Genomic DNA, 23114 nt, shown 5'->3' with positions numbered 1-23114 from the left:
ATCAGAAGTATTAAACACGTTTAAAGCTCCTTTTTATTCCAAATGCTTTATTTCGTTAAATTTCCTCAAATTCTAAATGCCCAGTCATTTAAATCACAAGCATTAAATGTGTCAAATGGGTTGAACTATTTTTAAATTTTGTCTTTTTTGACTCGTAACCATTTTGACCATTTAGCAATTTACACATCAATTTTTATTAATGTTGTTTTGACATGAACCAAAATTATAGTTTTTAAAATTATCTATTCAGATCCGATAATTGTGGTAGGTTAAAATATGAACCAATTGGTTAAACTGTTTGGACCATTTTTTTTAAATTTGCCTTTCTGACTTGACCTATTTTAAAATAACCCGTTGTGAACTATATCGATTTTTATTGAAGTAGTTATGACCTGAACCAAAGTCACCATTTTTTAAAATGACCCATACGTATTCGATGATTGTCTCAAGTCAAATAAGAACAAAACATGTGATGCAATTGTAGTTTGCAATGTGACAGATACGATTTGGTAATAGGATTGCAGATTAGAAAGATGTCTTCACATTAAACGCAAAAACATAATAAATTTTACAAATTAAACAATAACCATTAATAAAAAAAATGGTGGTTGGGTCATCACCAATGCATTTTAGCATGCATTTGATGAGTAAATGGTGATCTGGCTGGTGACTTGAAAGAGAGAATGTATTTTACATTTAGAGCATATTCAATGGTGCCCACGTAGCATCATCTGGATGTAAAAATAAAAGCAGCGAACCACTTGTCTTATCGGAGTGATATCGTCTAACACCATTGGTCTGTGGATAAGGACAGAAGCAAACGGTTAAGAGTATGACCTACTCATATTTAAATCTATATTAAATAAAATATAAAAACCATTTAAATGCTCGATTGATTTTTAAAAAGTTGCATGTTTTATTTATTTTTAGCAACAAATACCCAGGAGCTCCACACCAGAGGTTACTTTGGCAAATTTTCATCGAATCGAAACCCAGCCACCCCAGGAAGGAAACCCTTAGGAAAACCTCCCTGACCACAATTTAAGTTTTAAAGTGTGTTTTTATCTAGCAGTTGTTTATTTTTTTCTATTAATTTGTGTTTTTTTATTATTTAAGTTGTTTAATATTTACGAAATATAAAAAATAACTAATTATAAAATATATAAATTGATATAGAATTGATATAGATTATAAAATTGGAAAAGTAGACGAGGGGATGATGAGGTTGCGGTTTGAAATAACGACAGATAAATGCCCTTGAAGAAGAATGAAGATTTTTGAAACAAAGACAACAATTTACCACCGGAGATGCTTTTAGTGTGAAAATTGAGTTTGATCGGGTTGTTAGGTAGCGAGAGAAATTATTATTATTTTTTATTTCTTTTTAATAAGATCTTGGACTGTGTTTGTTGTGAACGGGAGTAGTATAAGAGTTATCTTTAATGACCTAATCAATGCAGATTGATAAGAACAAAATATGACTCCAGGAATTATTTTTATGGCATGAATGTAACACAACCCAAATCGACCCATTCATAAATCATAAGTATACAAGGTGAAACTGTCACCAGTGAATAAGTAAATGAGATAAAACTGTCACCTGTAATATTGTTGCTACAGATCAGTGTGTGTGTAAAACTGTAAAAGGAATACACTATGATGAATAACACAAGAAAAATTATTGCAAAGTAAATCACTCTGCATCACTGATTGCATATTATGATTTATAATCTGTAGACACTAAACAAATGTGGATTGGATCAACCCAACGCAATCCATACAAAGTACCCCTTTTGACCCGTTATCAAATCTGCTCATTATGCCGGTTCTAGTGTATAAATCTATCTGTCAACTGACAGCTGCAAGAGCGGGAACTGGTTGGCCAGCAATAACATCATAGCAACGTTTGCAAAGTGTCGGATGGTCAATAAACGAACCAACTTGAGGTGAAAAATTCCAGCACCGTTCACATTTTGTCCCTTCAGCACGCGATACTCCAATCCATATTTTATGTTCTCCTTGAATCAAATATTCTCCGGAATATGGTATATTTTTGGCTGATAAATCATCCAATGTAGAAAGAATCTCAACCTGCAGTTGAACCAGTCAACTTTCTAAACAACCTTAAACAAAACAGAGTACTGTCTTTCTAATAATGATTTATTAAGTCATAAATACCTGAGACGTTATGAATATGCGATGCAGAGAGTCAGCATCAACTTTAGCTTCACACATGTTCCTTAATCTCACAGCAAGATTATCGTCAGAGCTATGAAGGTACACCTTTGCCTCCAGACTCGAACCGATAAGTTTGCCAGTGCGAGCACTCTCCAAAGCTTTATTTACCTCAGTTCTCAACTACCAAATTCATATAAATTATGCAAATTTAATAAACAATCAATACAAATAAAAATATTCAAAAATATTTTTTAGGCTACCTCAAGTATTTTCCCCCAAAAATCTATTTCTTCCTCAGGAAAAGCAAGCCATCTGTCATTGACTTCAGGCCATTTTGACTCAAAAACGAATTTTGCCATGTCAGCGTTGCCAATATTATATTCGAAAGGGAGATTTTGCCACACGTCTTCAGCCAGATGAGGTAATATAGGAGCGATCACTTTCACTATTGACAGTAGATGAGCTGCAAGGACCGTTTGACAACTTCTCCTTGTGAAACTTGAAGCCCCCCTGAGATAAAAGGCAGCATCCCAAAGTCAACTCAAGTTGACTGTAAACAAAAGTCAAACCTTATTAAATCGTAAGAAAGTTTTTACCCAACATAAAGGCGGTCTTTGGCAACATCGAAATAGAAATTCGAGAGATCCACAATAGCAAACCGTTGGATGATCTGAAATGAAACAATTTACACTTAACAAATTACAATTAATAAATAAAAAATCTTTGAAACCAAGAAATAAAACAAATTCTTACCTGGAATATTTTGAAGAACTGATAGCTTTCATAGCTTTCTTTAATATTTTTCACAACACTTTCAAGCTGAAACAGAGCATGCTGATCGATATCGGGAAGTTCAACATATGCAATAGTATTTTCAGCCTGCAAAATATAATACAATGCATAAAATTTATTTAAACCAAATACATATCAAAGGAATATTTTCAAAAACATGACATACTTTCCAATCATGAAGATTTCCCAAAAGAAACCGTAAAGTTCCTCTTAATTTTCTATAAATATCAGACATTTGGCGAAGAACTTGAGGACCAATCAGAACGTCTCCTGTATAATCTACACTTGAGACCCAAAGTCTAAGTACATCTGCTCCATAAGAAGGTGCTTGCTGGAAGAAAGTAAAAAACTAATTCAATATTAAAAGGTTATTACAATTATTATAATACAAAATACTGCAAAACAACCACTAACCTCTTGATTCTTCCCTCCTTCAATTATGGTACGTGGATCAACGACATTACCCAAAGATTTACTCATTTTTAAACCCTTCTCACCAAGCACAAATCCATGTGTTATAACTCCAGCATATGGAGCTTTTCCTGCGATATTAATTAAAATAATAAAACAAGATTCATTAAAGAATTATAATAGTAGCAGCAAATGAACTGCTGTTAGATTAAGAATGTGTACCTTTTGTTGCAACACTAGTCAATAAAGAACTTTGGAACCAACCCCGATGCTGATCTGTACCTTCAACATACAAATCTGCAGGAAAACTAAGCCCATTTCTAGTCCCCAAAACCGCGGCCCATGAAGAACCAGCAAATATAGCTCATTTTTAAAGTTGTCCAATTACTCCCATTTAACCAGTAATCATTAATTAATATACCTGAATCAAACCAAACATCCATTGTATCGGTTCCTTTCACATAATCTGATGCTTTATCACGATAACTCTCAGGAAGCAATTCTTCTACTGACATGTACCACCATGCATCACTGCCCTTTTGGGATATGATTGCTGCCAGATATAATAATAATAATAATAATATAAGTCCACTTTAAAATATGTATTAAATTCTTTTTTGCTTTACATTTGATTATGATCAATCGTTTCTTCGTTTAGCAGGGGCTCTTTCGTCTCTGCATGATAGAAAACTGGAATCGGGACGCCCCATGTCCTCTGGCGCGATATACACCAATCTGAACGGCTGGAAGTCATTGTAGATATTCTGTTTTCTGCCTGAATGACAAAACAAATAATAACAATAATAATGATAACTATGATTATGATTATTGATCATATCAGCAGTTTTCAATTTGAAAAATAAAAAGTATATATGTACACTACCTGAGATGGGGTCCATGTAACTTGATTAATGGCATTCATAGCAGAGTCACGGAATCCTTCAACAGAAGCAAACCATTGTGCGGTTGCCCTAAAAATTGTAGGCTTTTTTGTTCGCCAATCATACGGATACTTGTGCTCTGAAGTTTAATAAGCAATAACATTTAAATTAGAATTTCTAGTAAACCATTTCAAGGGTGTAACAACTAAATTTGTTTATCACTTACTGTAAGGTTCCACCATAACAATTGATAAACGTTCATCCAAGTGATCAATAACAGCAGCATTGCCATCACCCAATACATCAAGCCCACTAAATACCCCGGCTTCTTCTGTAAACTTCCCTTCATCGTCTACTGGGGATACTATAGACAAACCATATTTTAAGCCAGTTATATAATCATCCTGCCCGTGACCCGGGGCCGTGTGAACAAGCCCGGTTCCTGACTCTGTTGTAATATAATCTCCACCAATCACAACAGGACATTCTTGTCCGTTTATTGGGTGTGCATATCTATTAGATATTATAGGTTAGTAATTAATTTAATAAAAGTTATTCAGTTAATTCAAACATTAAGGACCTGCAATTTTCAAGATCTGAACCAAAAACTTTTTTTTTAACAGCAAGCTTCACATTCCATTTGGCTTCAAGTGTTGGCACAAGATCCAATGCAACTATGAAGAAGGGTGTCTCGCTGTCTTTTAAAACATTACCAAATCTTCTATTTTTGTCTTCAGAAGATGAAGCAATATCAGGTGAAATGGGCAGTAATTCAACAACCGCGTATTGTAGCTTTGGATTTACTGCAACAGCTGCAAAATAAAAAAGAAAGAAAGAAAGAAAATATAAACATGTTATTATATATTTATACGCAGATAAGCTTATAAACTTACACACACAAACACATACCAGCATTTGCAGGAATAGTCCAGGGAGTGGTGGTCCAAATTGCAAGTGACAATTTGGGAAGAAATTCATCTAGTAATCCATCTTTAGTTGGAGTATTTAATAATTTGAAAATTGCATACATGCTGTTTGAAACATGACCTTCAGGATACTGCATTAAAAGGTCAAACAGAGTGAGAATATTTCAGAAGACTAAGAAGCTTTAACACCCATATGAAAAGGTTAAACTTTGATTAAATAGAAGACCTTATTTATTAATTATTATTTATGTAGGAAGAGTTAATATTAAATAAAATAAGAGGCTGTAAAATTAACTTACCTCTAACTCAGCCTCTGCAAGAGCAGTGCGGGATGAAGGACTCCAGTGAACTGGCTTTCTCCCTCGATATATGAACCCTTTGAAAACCATTTGCCCAAACACTTCAATCTAAAGACCAAAATGATAAAATTATAAATATAAGGATAACAGAGCAAATAGAAATAACCTAGTGGTGATACTAGTTTAAGCTCAATTACCTGAGCAGCCTCATATTCTGGATCAAGAGTAAGATAAGGGCTATCCCAGTCAGCCCATACTCCAAATCTCTGTTGGCAGAAAGTAAACTTACTTTAATGTTCTACCAATTCATAATAGTTTTAATAGAAATAATGATTAGAATATCTAACCTAAACATGGATTAGTTGTTTAAACTGACCTTGAATGATGCCATTTGCGCCTTCACAGTTGCTTTGGCAAATTTAGCAGCTTTTGCTCTCAATTTTAATGGTGTTAGCTCCTTTCGTGTTTCTTGGTCCAGTGACTGCAATACTAAGATAATTTAACAGAAAACAATTATTAAAGCTAGAAGCTTCCAGAAAATTTTCAACTTAATACACAAGCACAAACTATCACTTGCCTTTTAACTCAGGCAGACCATGACAGTCCCAACCGGGAATGTAATTAACTTTACAGTTTTGAAGAAGCTGTCATAAAAGCAAAACATGTAACAAAAGTTCAGATACACATTCACCATATTCACTGTATTTATACTTTTATAAACATAAATCACCATACCTTATACCGGTTAATAATATCCTTCAAAATCTTGTTCAAAGCATGTCCCATGTGTAAATCACCATTAGCATATGGAGGGCCATCATGAAGAATAAAACTTACCTGTTAAAAGAAAATCAACATTATACAAGATTTTAGATAAGAACATTGTAACGCAAAAGACGAACTCAAATAAGCTTCAAAACTGACCCCATTATTCCTTTCAGCAACTTTCTTAAAAACCTGATTTTCGTCCCATAATTTTTGGATTTCCGGTTCCCTAACAGCCGAATTAGCCCTCATCCCAAACGTTGTTTTGGGAAGGTCAACGGTATGCTTGTACTTACCATCTCCTTGCTTTGCTCCTAACACACGAAATACACATCAATCAATTATATACTTATAACTCAAATGCGGTCAAAGGTCTATACAAATTGTAACCAAGTTTGTACCTTTGGCTTCTTTCTTGGCAGCCATCACAGGTCCACGAGACCTACATTTCGAGTGAGTGCAAAACGCACTCCTAGGATTAATATGACCATATGTAAACTCGAAGAGAGACGAGAGCTCAATCGCAGAGCGTCTTTGGAAATCAATGATGCTAAAAGAGGATGTTTTTCTAAATGATGAGCAACTTCTCAATGACAGAACCTGCACAGTTATCGTCAAGAACGACTTGATATGACTCACCAAAACGTAAAACACACACAAACGATTATTGAATAAATACATTATGTTGGAAATATAACTCGGTTTATATAAACCCTTACCTATTTTAATTACAATTCAATTAGCAAACTAGCTTGCTAACCAAGACATACCTATTATAATTACAACTCAATTAGGAAACATAATCGACTGGCTTATTAATATTGGTCATTAAGTTCACCGACTTGTGACTTGGAGTCCGAAATTACCAACATATTGCACATCATAAATAAATAAATACTATGTATATATAATTATATATCAACAAAGCATGTGAAACTTGAGTTGCAATAATTAAAACAAATATCATATCAACTAGGCGTGTGCAGGAAACCGAAAAAACCGAAAAATCCAAAGCGACAAAACCGAACCATAACAAAAACCGACGGTTTGGTGTTATGTTTTTGTAAAACCGAACTTACGGTTCAGTTTTGGTTTGCATGTAATAAAAACCGAACCGAACAGAATTTCTAGATTTTTATTTTTTTTAGTAATTTATAAGAATTTAATAAATATGTAACTCAAATATTTTTGGCAAAATGTATAATAGTCAATTAATTAACGATTAAGAAAATTATTTATAACTAAATTCATAATTTTCAGCCAACTGTTTTTTCCGACTAAAATTGTCAAGCTCAAATGGCAAAACCGAAAAAACTGAAACCTAACCGAAACCAAATGGTTTCAAAAATCATGGTTTTAGCCCAAAACCGCACTGAACCGCACCACGCTTGCCTATTATAAACCAACAAGTCAGTTTCCTTGTAACCATCACTTGTTAAAAATCCATACTTTGGGCAATTTTCAGCAAACTTTGAACAGGCATTTAGTCGAACAGTTGGTGAGCAACTCAATTAACCACAAGATTCCTTAAATTAAAGAACTGTGAACTTAAATACAAACATAACATGTATGTATGAATAATACTTACGGTGTGAGAAGTTTGCATCGCCATTGTTGATGAATTTGGTGGTGGGAATTGATGCTACAAGTTGTGAGCTTCCATTAATGAAATGAGAAGAAAGAAAGATGGGTTTTCTTTGGTGGGTCGTCTAGATGCGAGAGCAATAGGATGTTAATGAAGAATCATCCTCGTTTGTGTTCGTTCCATTTGGTACATTGAAATGTATGTATGTGTTGGGATAATATCCTAAATGTGTCCATTTATACTAGCTTCAAACAATATTATTAATTTATTACACCTTTTGATTTATTTTTATTTGTAAAAAATTTAATAGATATGTAATGCTGTTAATTGTTTATTTTTGTTTGATAAATTGGAAATAATCAAACAAAAAATATTTAGATTTAAATTTAGGAAGGAAATTTTTCTACAACCATCCTTAAGTATGAGGGTAAGTTTTTACTATTACACTGAAATAATATATAAGTGAGACAAATCACATACCTTTACAAGTATATATATCAAGTAGGGTTACGTTTTATTATCAAGGTGTGGTGGGACCCATATGGGCATAACCATAACGAAAGTGATGGCTAATAATCTTATTGATGCTCATATAACATGCACTCCACACGACTTATCATGTAGAATAACGACTGAGGGCATACCAAACACAACCCAGACCCGTTGGACCTGGACATTGTGGATATAAAGTAATCAAATATATATATATATATATATATAAGATTTTGTTGTTTACCGATTTTAATTTTACCCGTCCAATTAATATAAAAAGTGCTAAATAAAAAATCTTAAAAGATATAATTGTAAAATTGTGAAAAACTAGTGTTTTAATTGGCGCGTTGCGACATGGCATGTTGGTAAAACTCTAGCGGTGTAAAACTCAAGCGTTTTCGGTCCTAAGTGTTGAGGTGGTAAGTCGACACGAATTCGGCCGGTTTAGGTTGTGGGCGTTATCATACTAGAACATAACAAAAAAAATATAATATTTGTGGTGGACCAATGAGGCGGCGCCGGTCGGTAAAACTCGATCGTTGTCAAGTCTGGCGTTGAGCCTGTCACTCTATGCAAATTTGATCGATTTTCGTCACATTCGTTACGACACTGGAACTTAAAAAACACATATAAAAACAAAATTAGCATTTGATTGGTTTCATTGCATTCGTTACGAATCGAAACTAAACAAAAAGAATTCTTTAAACAAACAAAATTTCTTTTGGTAAAACCATATAAGTACATTACATCTTTTGAGATGGAAACCGATACAAATAAAATTAACATAATAAACATACAAATAACTAGAGTAATTATATTTATAAAAAACAATATAGTCTAATAATAATTACTAAAAGTTATCGTTATAGTGTAGTCTATATGTCTTTCAATTCCTTTTATTTGTTTTCTTAGAGTATGTTTGGTTGGAGGTAATGAAATGAAGGAGGAATAGAATGAACAATGGAATGAAATGGATCATCATCATTCATTTGTCTTGTTTGGTTAACCGATGAGAATGAAATGAATTATTACTTTATGTTATTTGGTATAAAAAAAATTGTAGGAATGGAATAGAAATAATAAAAACACTCATATCTAAAAATATATTCTTTTTACAAAAAAAAACCCGTAATGGCGATGGTGGTGTAGCTCCGGCAAGAAAAATGGTGGTGTCGGTGGCGACGGTGGTGGTGGGCGTTGTTGTGGTGGTGGGAGTGGCGGTGGTCAAGTGGTGGTAGCATTGGTAGTGATGGCGATAGTAGGGCAGCAACGACGGTGGTGGCGGTGTGAGGGCGGCGGTGGTGGCAACGACGACGGTGGCGGTCAGGTGGTGATGGCAGCAATGATAGTGGTGGTGATCATTGTTAGGTGGTGGTGGTGTCGAGAAAGTATGGTGAAGGAGGAATTGAATTAAAAAAAAGAAGTGGTGGAAAGAAATGGTTTTGATGGAATAATGAATGATTCCATTCCATTGAGCAACCAAACACCACTTTTTCCGTTCCCACGTGATAAATTATTCACTTTCATTCCGGCATTACCGGAAGATACCTTAATTTCATTTTTTATTCATTTATGAAGAACAAATACACATACTCGAGTCCAACAAACAGAGCAAGCAAAACTTGTTATTTCTTGTATCTTGCTTTCATTCATGCTCAATTTATCCAATTCATCCAAGAATCTATCCACATTCATCAAATCAAAACCAAATCACAAGCCTTTTCATCATCAATCAAGATGCACATCAAGCACCATCCCTGTTCCAACCCATGACCAAATTTCACACCTTATACTAGACCAAAAATCACCCACTGAAGCCCTCAATACCTTCAGATGGGTATCCAAACTGCCCCATTTCACCCACACCCAATCCACCTACAGAGCCTTAATCCATAGGCTCTGCGTTTTCCGCTGTTTCGACACCGCCCGCCAAGTGCTTGACGAAATGCCTAGCTCAATCGAGCTGCCGCCGAACGACGATATTTTCATCACCATTGTTCGCGGGTTAGGCAGAGCCCGAATGATCCGAGAAGTGGTTAAAGTTCTTGACTTGGTTTCAAAATTTGAAGTCACCCCCATGGTGAAAGTTTATAATTCGATACTCGACGTTCTTGTTAAAGAAGATATTGATATAGCTAGGGGGTTTTATAGAAGGAAGATGATGGGGTGTGGTGTTAAAGGTGACATGTACACTTATGGTATATTAATGAAGGGGCTTTGTTTAACGAACCGCATATCGGATGGTTTTAAGCTTTTGCAGACCATGAAGAACAAAGGTGTGACACCGAACACGGTTGTGTACAACACGCTGCTTCATGCTCTTTGCAAAAATGAAAAACTTGGGGTTGGGCGGGCTAGGAGCTTGATGAGTGAAATGCAGGATCCGAATAGTGTTACTTTTAATATTATGATAAGTGTGTATTGTAATATAGAGAATCTAATACAAGCACTTGTGATGTTGGAAAAAAGTTTTGATCTTGGGTTTGTTCCTGATGTGATTACAATCACTAAAGTTATTAAAGTTTTATGTCACAAGGACCGTGCAATGGAAGCAGTAGAGGTTTTGGAACGGGTGGAGAAGAAAGGCGGTGAGATGGATGTGATTGTTTATAACACTTTGATAAAAGGTTTGTGTAAGTTGAAGAAAGCAAAGGCTGCAGTTAGGTTCTTGAAGGAGATGGAGATGAGAGGGTGTCTTCCGACTGCAGAGACTTATAATGCGTTGATATTTGGGTTTTGTGAGTCGGGTTTGTTGGATTCGGCTCTTGATATGTTTGATGAGATGAAAATGGTTGGGATTGGTTGGAATTTGGTGACGTATGATACGTTAATTGGCGGATTATGTTCAAGAGGGAGGATAGAGGATGGTTATAAAGTTATGGAACTGATGGTGGAAAATGGTAATGTTCCTGATTATGTTTTGTGGAATTCTGTAGTTGAGTCACTTGCTATAGAATCAGGTTGGTTAGGGATCGAAAATTCGTGTTTTGTGAATGATTTGTTGGAATGGATTATTGAAAACTAGTTAAAAATTGGTTCATACATGTTTAAAGTATTCCAAATCACGTGTTTGTGCAATGGTTCTCACAGTCTCTACTTAAAATCGGTTATTGGTTACATTTAGTTTTACTTTCTCGGGTGTTATAAGGCGAAAATTTGAGACAAATGTGATTAGGTTTGTACGATCAGTCGATCACACATAGACCTCGTTCCTATTAAAACTGATTTTTGCATCATGCATGTACTTATCATGAATCTTGGCTTGTGACTTAACCAAACTACTTATGTGGAACAACTTCTCACACAATTTCTGAATTCTTGTTCAAGAATGGTTACCCGTTTTTGTAAAACTTGTCACGCAATTTCCGAATCTTGGCTCCTACTTATAAACGACAAGGTGTGCAGTAAAAGTGTTCAACGATAAGGATTGTGTAAACTACAGTTAAATGTACTAACATATAAATGGTAAAATTAAAAAGCATGATTAATTATTTAAACTACAATTAAACATATGAACAACACACCTATCACGTTGGCCTGTTATGGATGCCTTTATCGGTATTGTGTGCCATGACCTGGTGTTTTGGTGAATCCTTGGTACTAGCTTATGGCTTATGCTATCGGTGGTGCTTCTTATCCGAGTTATACCTTCACCATCATTTGGTTAACAAGACTGGATTTGATGCATCAAGAAAGTTGATTCCAAGACCACCCTTAGGATTTGGTAGAACAACCCTATCCCAAGCAACAACGTATTTTCGAGTTTGAGTTAAAACTCCGAATGGATTTTCTTCTAAACTTTTTTCAACACATCCATGATGTGAGTAGGGGCTTCAAATACGAAGTAGTACAATGGGAGACTCCCTATGATCGCTTTGAGCAATGCAATACGACCCAGTAAGATAGTGTCTTTAATTTATACGCACAAAGCCTTTGATTCAAAAGTTTTGATGACCGATCTTTTGCTTACCACGAGAAAGATTTTTTTGACCATAGAGAATGTTTGTCATGTGTCAACCACAACAATGGAAAATTTTACTTTTCAAATTTAACTCTTAATTCGAAAACAATTAGAACCATCTTAGTATTACTCTGAAAATACATACCGAACTCCAAATTCTAATTGCATTATCCGTATTACTATTGAGCAAGTGAGAGTGTACCAAACAATTGCTTGATGCCATTAAATACTCCTAGCTATACTAAAATAATCCAAGACTTATCTTAAAAAAAAAACTATGTGTAATGGATTGACGTCAATGATATTAACGCATTCACGCCCAAAGAGGCTCAAGTCCTTGACGCACACCATAAAATAGGGTTTAACGCTCGTACAAATCTTACATAATACGAAGCGCTAAACCATAACATATAGTGTTGGCTTAGAGAACATGATCTCAACTAAATGACAGCTTCCATTTAACCCATTTAAATAATAAAACTTATTCCATCCGGACACAACAAAATGATTATCATCATAAGACAAACACAAACCAAACTCACAAGCAACAACCTTATTCCCATCAACCAAATTCAAACTCACAATGGCGGGTGCCGCCGCCGCCACCATCCTCCCGCCACCGCCAACCACCGCACACATTTCAGCTTCCTCTCTTCCGTCATCATTCCCATCGCGAACAAGACGCACCAATCACCTCCGTAAAAAGATCCTTAAAACCCTAGAAAACAAACCTTATCCAGACCCACAAATTCAACCCAAACCCAACACAATACCCATCCAGGAAACCCTGCATTCTGATGAATCGGACCGGTTATCGGCCTCCGAAAGCCCCGGGTTCATCGGTGGCATTTTCGGTAACTTTTCGACTAAGTCGGTTACTAAAATCGGGTTGTATTTGGTTGGGGCTTTTATATTTCAGACAGTATGTGCTGTTATGATATTCGGGTCACACGATTTAGACGATAAAGACGAGAACTTGATCAAAAATAAACCGAAACCGAATTTGTTATTGGGCAAGAATCAAGATTTTAATCAAGATTCTATGGAAATGAAATCGGTTGACGGGTCGGAAATTGATAATAGGATAATTGAGATTCAAGAAATGGCGAGGCGGGCTCGGGAGCAAGAACAGGTAGAGGGGAAGAGGAAAGGGTTAGTTGAGGATGAAGACGAGGATGGTGAGTATGAGTCGGTTGGTGAAACCGTGAAGAAGAAGGAGATAGATGATCGGTTAAATAAGTTGAGGAAAAGTTTAGAAGCCAAGTATCAGAAACCGGGAGCTAAGATTTCGAGAAAAGACGAAGGTACTGGGAATGATGTTGATGATGATTTGTTGATGTTTAAAAAGAAGTATAAGTTTAAAAGTCCATCGGTTGATTCGGGAGATAAGCCAAAGGGATTTGGTGGAATGAAACGTGTTGATGTTGCTAATGGGACTGCGGTAAATGGTGTTAGTGATAGTACACTAAACAAGGATGAAGTTAAAGAGCAAGAACCTAGAGAAACAAAGACCGAATCATTAGCGGGTATGTTCTATAATATATGATGATATTAATAGTTCTTTGTGGCATCTATGATTGTTGTTTTGTTAGTATATTATCTTGCTTATTGTTTGGCGAGGATTAGTTACACCAATTGTCACTTAGTTTCACCTTCTTGTCATGATATGCATGAAAAAAAATGTATTTTTGGTTGATTTTATTTAACATAATTTAATTGTTTACCATTGTATGTCTATAGCATGTGAAATGCGTGCGCATCATCAGATACATGCTATAGAATGTCGCTTAGTGGAATAAAATTTAAAGTTTGTTACATACAAATTACAATGGTGAAAAAATATGTTTTTTACGCGCATTGATAAAAGGCAAAAGTAAGTTACGTGTTGGTGTAATTAACCGTAGTTGTAACAAGTATGAAATATTCATATTTTGATCATGTTAGTTGTTGAAACTTTTAGACTACTTTGAGTTGCAATTGTTATACCTTTTTGTTAATTATTTAATACATAGGTACTTCAAAGGAGCCAAAATATGATAATCAAACGAGTAAAGTCGAGAAGCCAGGAAAATCAAGCAACCTGGAGACTAAAAAGCCTCGAGGCTTCGGTAAAGAAAGCAGTGACGCTGCAATAACTACCAAACAAGATAACAAGAATGGCAGTTTGAAGGGCAAAAAAGGCGGGATTAAAAGAATTGCCAGAACACAAACTAACTTTGGGTGGACTAGTCTGCCTGTTGTTATGGTATGCATTTAACACGTAAATTGTTAGCTTTCTCACACTTTTTAAAATATTATACAATTTTGTTCTTGCTGAATTGATTTGTGGGTTGTTTTTATTAGGCTGTTGGCATGCAGCGTCGTAATGATGGTGAAGAAGGACTATTTAGTATAAAGAACGCTTCTGGATTACGGCACGTTGTTGCTTTTGAAGATCGTTCTGATGCCACAAACTTCGCTTATCTTCTGGAATCTGTCTTTGAAGATCTGCAAGATTTCAGCACTAATATCACACCAATATTAACAACTGTGAGTATCAAAACACAATCTTTATGGCATCAATTGTTAACTGTGCTTTTGAAACTGATCGCGATTATTGTGACATTAGAACATTTTTTAATCTCTTTCAGGACCTAGAAGAGGATGTTAAATCACAAAAAATGAAGGTAGTTGTAGTGAAGAAAGGTCAACTTAAGCTGTACGTCGGTCAACCACTTGAAGATGTTGAGTTAGCTGTGCGTGCATTGATAGAACAACAAAGTGAATAAACACATTGATGCGCATTCATTCATGTTTGTGATCATATTTGTTCTGTTTCAGTGTGTTCATTATTAAATTTGAATAGATTGATTTGGTGTGAACATTTCATTCTTATTGAAAGCAAATTGAAGAGTAAAGTGTCATTTTCGCTCTTTATGTTTGGTCAGTTACGCAACTTTAATACAAAAATTCTTTTTTTTTTTTTTTTGACACTTGTGGTTTTCGAGTCTTGCCATTTTTGTCCATGTAACTGTCCCGTTAGCTTTTTAACGTTAAGTCATTGGTATTTCAGCTTTTAACTTATTTGGATGAAAATGATAATTGTGATCAAAATGTCTCAAATATAAAATTGCTAATTTATCTCACAGTTGTTATAAGATGGATATTTAATAGTTAACCATCTCAGCATATTTTATTAATAAAAATTAACAAAATGTCTCAAATATAAAATTGCTAATTTATCTCATTTTGTAGTTTTATATTATTACTACTTTTTTTTTTGTAACTTTTGGGTTTTGATGTTTTGTTGTAAGTTTCATTCTAATCTTTTACTCTTCCATATAAAGACATACTAACACGTATGCCCGTGCTTTGCGGCGGGTGTAACGTAGGAGCAAAACGCTATGTGCTTTTGTCGCTCAAGTTACTATATTTTAAATTATATATTTACTTCCTTTGTTTAATAAGATCCAATAAAGAAAAAAAGATATGAATGTTAAAGAAATGTTTTAGTTGTAAGGAATTCTCGTTACAATTCTAACCCAAAGACTTTTCAAAATAGATGAACAGACATCATGGTAATAATATATGAAAATAATAGCTTGAGTGGTGAACAACCTGTTAATAGCATAGTGATATAATCGTAACAATGGAGTTTGTTATTCATGTTCGCTTTACATGTATTAAACGAATGAAAGGAAACGAACTAACAGAAAAAAAAAAGTTCGCTAGATGTTTGGTTCATTAACAATCCAAATAAACAAATACAAATAGTTGATTATCAATCTATATAATCAGCAAGCTTCACAAATCAACCAACATAAAAGTTGAAAACTAAACAGAGATAAAATTAATACATTTACTCAAGTCTTTTTCAAAGACAACATGCTTTCAAAAATTACAGAAGTGACACATAAGATTGGAAGTAGTGCAAATAATAAACCCATTGTACAATCCTGCCACACACAAATATACATTGATAATAAGTACGCATAAATTTGGTTCAAAATACAATTACAAAATTTACACTATTTCATTTATAATACAAATATGAAAAAGAAATCATCTTTTTTAATACACTTTGGAACTTCCAACCAGTTAGATCCCCTTTGATATGTTCCCATTTCTTTTTTAGCATTTTGACACTGAATTAGAAAGAAGAAAAAAGAAACAAACAAAACAAAAAAAATAAAAAATAAAAAAACCCTAACCTGCAAGATAAGGGACCCAACACTAGCTTGCACATAAAGAGTGCTAATACTGCTCTTATCCAGTACACATTTTAGAACCCGCGGCTTGCATGTTTACCTTAGCCATCACGCTCTGCCTTAGTGTTCGGGTTGGACTTGAAAAAACACTAGATTAACCCTTGGCCTAATCACTTAGCCCTCATGTTAATGTTTAGTCTTTCCCACGGGAGTTTGAGTATAATCTGACAGATCCGAGTAGCTTCACATACTAAACAGAACACCGTGAGCTTGTTACAAGAAGAGGATGGGGGGGGGGGGGTCTCTTATCGTAACCACCCTCCGGCGTGAGAATCAGTATGGGAGACTGAATATATAATAAATACAAGTTATTGCGGAACACTAGCGAGTCTTCTCGCGGGAGAGCGAAGATCATTTTACCTTAGAGGTTTGGTGGTATTTATAACCAGACGGGAGGAGAGAAGGTGTGTGTCGCCTGCCATGTCAGAAACTTCACCCATTAGAAGCCTTGCATGTGCTTCAGGGAAGTTGGTGGGTAAAGTGGTTGATTGATGGTGACATTTGTGCTATGTAGTACTATTGTCAATGCAAATTAGTTTTAAGAAGACGTACCCACAGCGAAGCGCGGGCTTCTCCGCTAGGAGATCTTAGGTTTATTGGATATTTTATTAAAGACTTAACTTTGTTATACTTTTTTTACGATTTTTTAGCATGTAATAAAGTAAATTCACAAGTTCGTCCGTTGGTTCCCCAAAGGGCCCAAAATTGAGAAAAGGCCCATTTTAGTTAATAGCCCAAAACTTTTCAAATCCCAAACTGAAAAGAAAAACAGTCTTTAAAGTTACTATTCGACCTACCTTGGTTTTCACTTTTCACCATCTCATTTTACTTGCCGTCTTCTCCGATTCTCTCTATAAAACCAAAAGGTAAACAAACACTCTCCATTTAGTCTTTTATATTAATTAATATTACTTGGATAAATAAATCGAATATTTCATATTGATTTTTCATGTGGAACGTCTTTAGATTTGAATGAATCATGCATTACTAACCAACTCAAATCGACAGTTAAGTTAGTTAAGCATTCAAAGACAAATACCTAACAACTGTTCGCCATCGATGCCTGCTGTTGCTTCAATATCAAAATCACTTGTGCCTTTACATTTCAAACCTTTTCTTTTTTTTCTCTCTCTCATTTTTACTTTTACTAGTCAGGTGCCCGCACGATGCAGCGGGAAACAATACATAAAGGTTGTTAGCACACCAAGCCAAGGCTAGCTCTAGCTCGACTCGAACCTCATACCGAGCCTGACTCATGTTCGTTTAATATTTTAAATATTTATGTAACTTGAATACTTTTGATCACATTTTTATATAACACAAGAAGGAAAAAAAAATTAAAGTTGAGTAATATTTGAATAAATTTGAGGGTGAAAGTTGTAAGTATTACATAAATTTTGAATTGTAAAAAAAAGATAAAGGGTTAGATATGTAATTATATGAAAACATGAGATTGTAAACATTTATCCTTTAGAAACTTGTACATTCATGCATTAATGACTTGTACATTTTAAACCGTCAATTTATATTGAAACGTCGAAAAAAATAAGCTCGTTTAAATGGGTATGTTCGTATTTTTGTTAACCATATTTTTGTAAAACATATATGAAGAAAATAAAAAAAAAATAAAGATAGAGTAAAAAATGGGTAATCATGAGGGATTAAAGTTGTAACTAATTCTTAAATTTACAAAATTTAATTAAAGTTGAGGTACTAAACTTGTAATTATATTTATACAAATTAAATGAACTGTGTAAAAGACAAACCTACCCCTACTTAAATAGTAACTTATGCATTATAATTTGTAAAAAACGCTTAAATTCTACCTTCTTAATTTGCCCATCACTTACATATTATATATTATATATAGTATAGATAATTTTTAAAAAACGTATTTTTATATTTTAAGAAATAATTTTGTCATTATTGCTTTACTTTTTTTAAAGCATTATTTTTATGTATTTTAAAATACTTTTTTTTTTTTTGAGATTTTTCACAGATTTTTAAAACATTTTTCCTATCATTTTGTTACACCATAGAAAAGATTAAATAATATTTGGTTTGATCAACCAGTTTGGTTCTTTCCTCGTATGACATTTTTTTTTATTGTTTTTATAAAAACATTATATGATAAATTTTTAAATGCCTTTTATAAACGATGAAAATACTAAATAGAGAAATGTTATCTGAGTTTTGAATTTTTTTGAGAGAAAACGATTTTTTTTTATTTATTTTAAAAATTTTTAGCTTTGGCATGTAACACATTTATGCAGTGCCACTGACATAGCATTATACAAACACAAATGAATATGAAGTTAATGACTGATACATTTATGCAGATAGAAAGAAAACCCTTGTAGTCTAAATGTATTTCTAAACCTGTACTTTTGTCTTTATATTTACCAGACACAATGAACGCGAACGACAGTGATTCATCAAAAAAGAAGAAACAGAAGCAGGGGACACTCGACGGGTTCGTTACGAAAACAAAGAGGGAAGATGCTTCATCCTCAACTCACTCTAACAATGATCTTGACAACCAAACTCAAGAAACTGAAATGTAAACAATGACTGATTCAGATGACGATACTGATTCGCAATATTTGGAAAACGCAGGCCCGTTTGCTCGCATATTTCATAGACAGTTTACTAGTTTAACGGCATTGATCTCTTACTTAAGTATCAAACAGTCCCGACATCCACTAGCCACCCCTCTTCTTTGTATCAGGTTTCTGTTAGACGAAGGAGTGGAACCACAAGGCGAAGGGTTTCCTGGCCCAACCGACAAAGGTGATGTTGTTGGGCTTCTGGAAATGTTATCCGCATATGATGAGAATATTAATGATGATGTAATCAAGAAAGTCCCATTAATCGAAAGAGATCTGATCCGGTCGTGTTCAGAAGTAACAACAAAATCCATTGTGAAAGACATTGGTGGTGACTATTACGCCATATTGGTGGATAAATATTGTGATTTCAGACACAACCATCCAATCGCGTTGTGTGTGAGGTATGTTGATAAAACAGGAGATGTTGTTGAGCTGTTTCATGGTATTATGAATGTGATGGATGATGACACGGATATATCTCTTATGAATTCAGTTTACGCGTTGTTGGAGAAGCATTCGTTAAGCTCGTTTAATATTCGTGCGCAAGGTTATAATGGAGTTAACCATTTGATTGGTGACTTTAGTGGTCTTCAAACGTTAATCAAGAAAGAAACGCGATCGGCTTATCAAGTTCATTGTTTCGCTAATAATCTTGAACTAACACTTGCTCAGATTAGCAAAGAAAACAATAATCATGTAGGTGAGTTGTTTTTCTATCTTGAAGATTTATTAAATGTGGTTTTAGTTTCTTGGAAGGAAAATGACATGCTGAAAGAAAGTAAGTTCGAAAAAGTTACACAAGCTTTTGACGATTTAAAATTTGAAAATGAAAAATGTTTTAATCGAGGGATTACATGTTTGGAGTCTTATAAGTTGGTTATGAATTTCATTGAGTTTTATCCTGTGATTCTCGACATAATTGACGAGGTTGCGAACGAGTCTCCGTTTTCACCTCTACATTATGATAGAATCGGGATGAGTTTTCTTTTATCGAGTGATACGCTTGACACAATCGAGAAATTTGACTTTGTGTTTTCGGCGCATTTGATGAATACGGTATTTGAGGTTACAAATGAGTTGAGCATTGTTTTGCAGAGGAAAGATGAGAATATTGTTGCTGCAATGTCACTTGTGAAGTCGGTTAAAGAACGATTGCAAATAGTAAGAGACGAAGGATGGGAAACTCTCTTAAATTCGGTTGTTTTGTTTTGCAACAAACACGACATTAAAGTTCCAATAATAGAAGACATGCATATCCCTCGATTAAGAAATAAACGCGACCCACCAAACACAACCTACCTTCATCGTTTTCAAGTTGAGGCGTTTTTTGCCACCATTGATCTACAACTTCGAGAACTCAACAGTCGGTTTGATGAGGTAGTTATGGAGTTGCTTATTTGTATGGCTAGCTTAAGTCCTGTCGAGTCCTTTTGCTCCTTTGATAAGCAAAAGCTGCTTAGACTTGCAACATTTTATCCTAATGAGTTTTCGAGTGTTGACTTGTGTCATCTCAATGATCAACTCGACAACTACATTAATGACGTGCGGAAAGATGAAAGGTTTATGGGATTAAAAGATGCTAAAGAGCTCTCTAAGAAGCTTGTGGAAGTTAAAAAACATGAAGTGTATAATCTTGTCTATTTGCTTATTAAGTTGGTGTTGATCCTTCCGGTTGCGACGGCTAGTGTTGAAAGAGCTTTTTCGGCTATGAGTTTTGTGAAGAAAGAACTGAAGGATAAGGTTAGTGACGACCTGTTAAACGATCGTTTGGTCACTTATATAGAGAGCGAAGTTCATTGCAAGATTCACAATGAGGACATCATAAGTAACTTTGAAATTATGAAGACCCCTCAAGTGTAGTTGTAAGTTTATTTTTGATTCTTCAACTAGAGTTATGTTATTTTATTTTGTACAACCCATTATTATTTGAAGTTGAATGATTGTACCTTGTTCTTTAAGGCAATGCAAAGGGATTTTGTTTCTCATAACTTAATTTATTATGTGCTCTTGTTAGCAGCTTTCATGCATTATGCTAACTTAAATGACAAACAACATAAGCCAGCTTCATGCATACAAGGTGTAAAGTTACCAAAGTATTAATTCATAATATAGATGGAAAAATTACCAGGAGTTCTACAAATACAAGTAAAATTATTTAACAAGATGAAACATTACCATGAGTTCGACATTCTTGGGGATCTTCATCATTAAATGCCTCACCACTTTACCTATACAAAGAATTTGGTAAAATAATGCCCATGATTTAATGTTGAAGAATTGACGGGGTTAGCGAGTTAGACGAAATTGGCAAGACTTGTGAAACCCCAAGGGTCCGACTGCATATATAATAATAATAATAATAAAAATTATATGAAAGTGACAAAAACGCCATGAACGATTTTAGTAATTTACTCCGAATGTTATAAAGATCTACATAATCTTCATAATGATAATTACGCTAATTTTCTTTTTGACGTCTATGAATGAATTAACATTATTAAGTTGTTTCTAAAATTGAAAACTTAACGCTGTTTTTAAACCACCATGACCAAAGTGCCACCAAGAGAGTTTCTGAAGACTAACTTTTGTTTGATTTGACTTTTTATCAAAAAGAAAAAAAAAAAAAGCAACACCAAAAATTCCAAACATCATAAAAGTGTGTGAAAACAAAAATTTATAAACCATTGATCAATACGGGCTAAATGAGAAGCGTGGTCACGTGGACTCTAAACACAAGTTATGGAAATGAGCGACAAAATAATAATAAGAAGTTTTTGTAACCCGCGCGTTGCAGCACGAGGTTAGTTTGGTGGTAGCCTTACTAAGGTGACTTGCAACGCACGGGTAGTTTGGTCGCAAACTTACTAAGTGGCTGTTGCTTTTTATACATGCTCTTCGTACAAAATGTGTTGGTTTTGAAATGTACATAACATATATATATATATATATATATATATATATATATATATATATATATATATATATATATATAGGATTAAGTTCATTTCAAAAGTGATTCTTATAATGAGAAGTGCGAGAAGTGATATCAACCATATATATATATATATATGTATATAGGTTCATTTCAGAAGTGATTCTTATAACGAGAAGTGCGATAAGTGATCTCAACCATTAGATTATTAATCAATGGTTGAAACATTATTGCATTTATTGTAATTAATAAAATTTAAAAAACATTAAAATAAATAAGAAAATGATAGTTTAGGTAGAATAAAATAATTAATCATTTAATTTATTTTATCTATCCCTAAATAAAAGTCAAAGCATGAATATCACTAATTTATGATTTGTAAATTACAATTTATTTATTTCATTATATGTTAGTGTAAGATTAAATTTTGTTCTTTTTTCAATCAATAAACAATTTTTAATTTATAAGATTTAAGTAAAATAGTGTCTTCATCTTTGATTACTCCTTTGTAAAAAAAATAAAAATAGTTCGAAGATGTGTAAGATGGAAAAAAAATATGTACGAATAAATTGAAAATGTGTAGAAAAAAAAATAAGATGTGTGTGAGAAAATTAAAGATGTGTAGGGAAAAAAATTAAGATGTGTATGAGAAATTAAAGATGTGTAGGAAAAATTTGAAGCTGTGTAGAAAGAAATTAAATATGCGTAGGAAAAAATTGAAGATGTGTAGGAAGATTAAAGATGTCTAGGGAAAAAAATTAAAATGTGTATGAGAAATTAAAGATGTGTAGGAAATATTTGAAGCTGTGTAGGAAGAAATTAAATATGCGTAGGAAAAAATTGAAGATGTGTAGGAAGAAAAAAAAAGTGTATGACGAATGTAGATGTGTAGGAAAAAAAATATGTTGTGCATGAGAAAATTAAAGATGTGTAGGGAAAAAAAATTAATATGTGTATGAGAAAATTAAAGATGTGTAGGAAGAAATTAAAGATGTGTATGAATAAATTAAATATGCGTAGGAAACATAAGAAGATG

The 23114-nt window shown here is 34.0% G+C and overlaps 1 protein-coding gene and 2 pseudogenes across 2 annotated transcripts; 2 read left to right on the top strand and 1 right to left on the bottom strand.

Moving 5' to 3' along the window:
* Positions 1-1741: 1741 nt before the first annotated feature.
* Positions 1742-7951, bottom strand: LOC143543279 (isoleucine--tRNA ligase, chloroplastic/mitochondrial-like; annotated as a pseudogene). The gene is made up of 22 exons (XR_013137040.1): positions 7841-7951; positions 6654-6852; positions 6412-6566; positions 6223-6324; positions 6065-6131; positions 5864-5976; positions 5685-5753; positions 5488-5595; positions 5172-5319; positions 4843-5074; positions 4489-4775; positions 4265-4401; positions 4003-4156; positions 3803-3934; positions 3604-3744; positions 3385-3512; positions 3137-3301; positions 2932-3057; positions 2775-2848; positions 2439-2688; positions 2179-2358; positions 1742-2091 (listed from the first exon to the last, which is right to left on the bottom strand). The product of XR_013137040.1 is annotated as an isoleucine--tRNA ligase, chloroplastic/mitochondrial-like (transcript).
* Positions 7952-9980: 2029 nt separating this feature from the next.
* LOC143543278 (pentatricopeptide repeat-containing protein At2g17525, mitochondrial pseudogene) lies at positions 9981-11388 on the top strand (annotated as a pseudogene).
* Positions 11389-12873: 1485 nt separating this feature from the next.
* Positions 12874-15185, top strand: LOC143543236 (uncharacterized). Its single transcript, XM_077035603.1, has 4 exons — positions 12874-13816; positions 14303-14535; positions 14634-14819; positions 14921-15185. The coding sequence occupies exons 1-4, from the start codon at positions 12874-12876 to the stop codon at positions 15056-15058; spliced, it is 1500 nt and encodes a 499-aa protein (XP_076891718.1). The 3' UTR covers positions 15059-15185.
* The last annotated feature ends 7929 nt before the right edge of the window (positions 15186-23114 follow it).

This window comes from Bidens hawaiensis, unplaced genomic scaffold (genome assembly GCF_021521415.1).
Source record: "Bidens hawaiensis isolate Kalapana, Puna unplaced genomic scaffold, B.hawaiensis_p1.1 tig00013115_1, whole genome shotgun sequence".
NCBI lineage: Eukaryota > Viridiplantae > Streptophyta > Magnoliopsida > Asterales > Asteraceae > Bidens > Bidens hawaiensis.
Note: the sequence above shows the minus strand (reverse complement) of the source record. Positions and strands in the feature narration are given on the sequence as shown.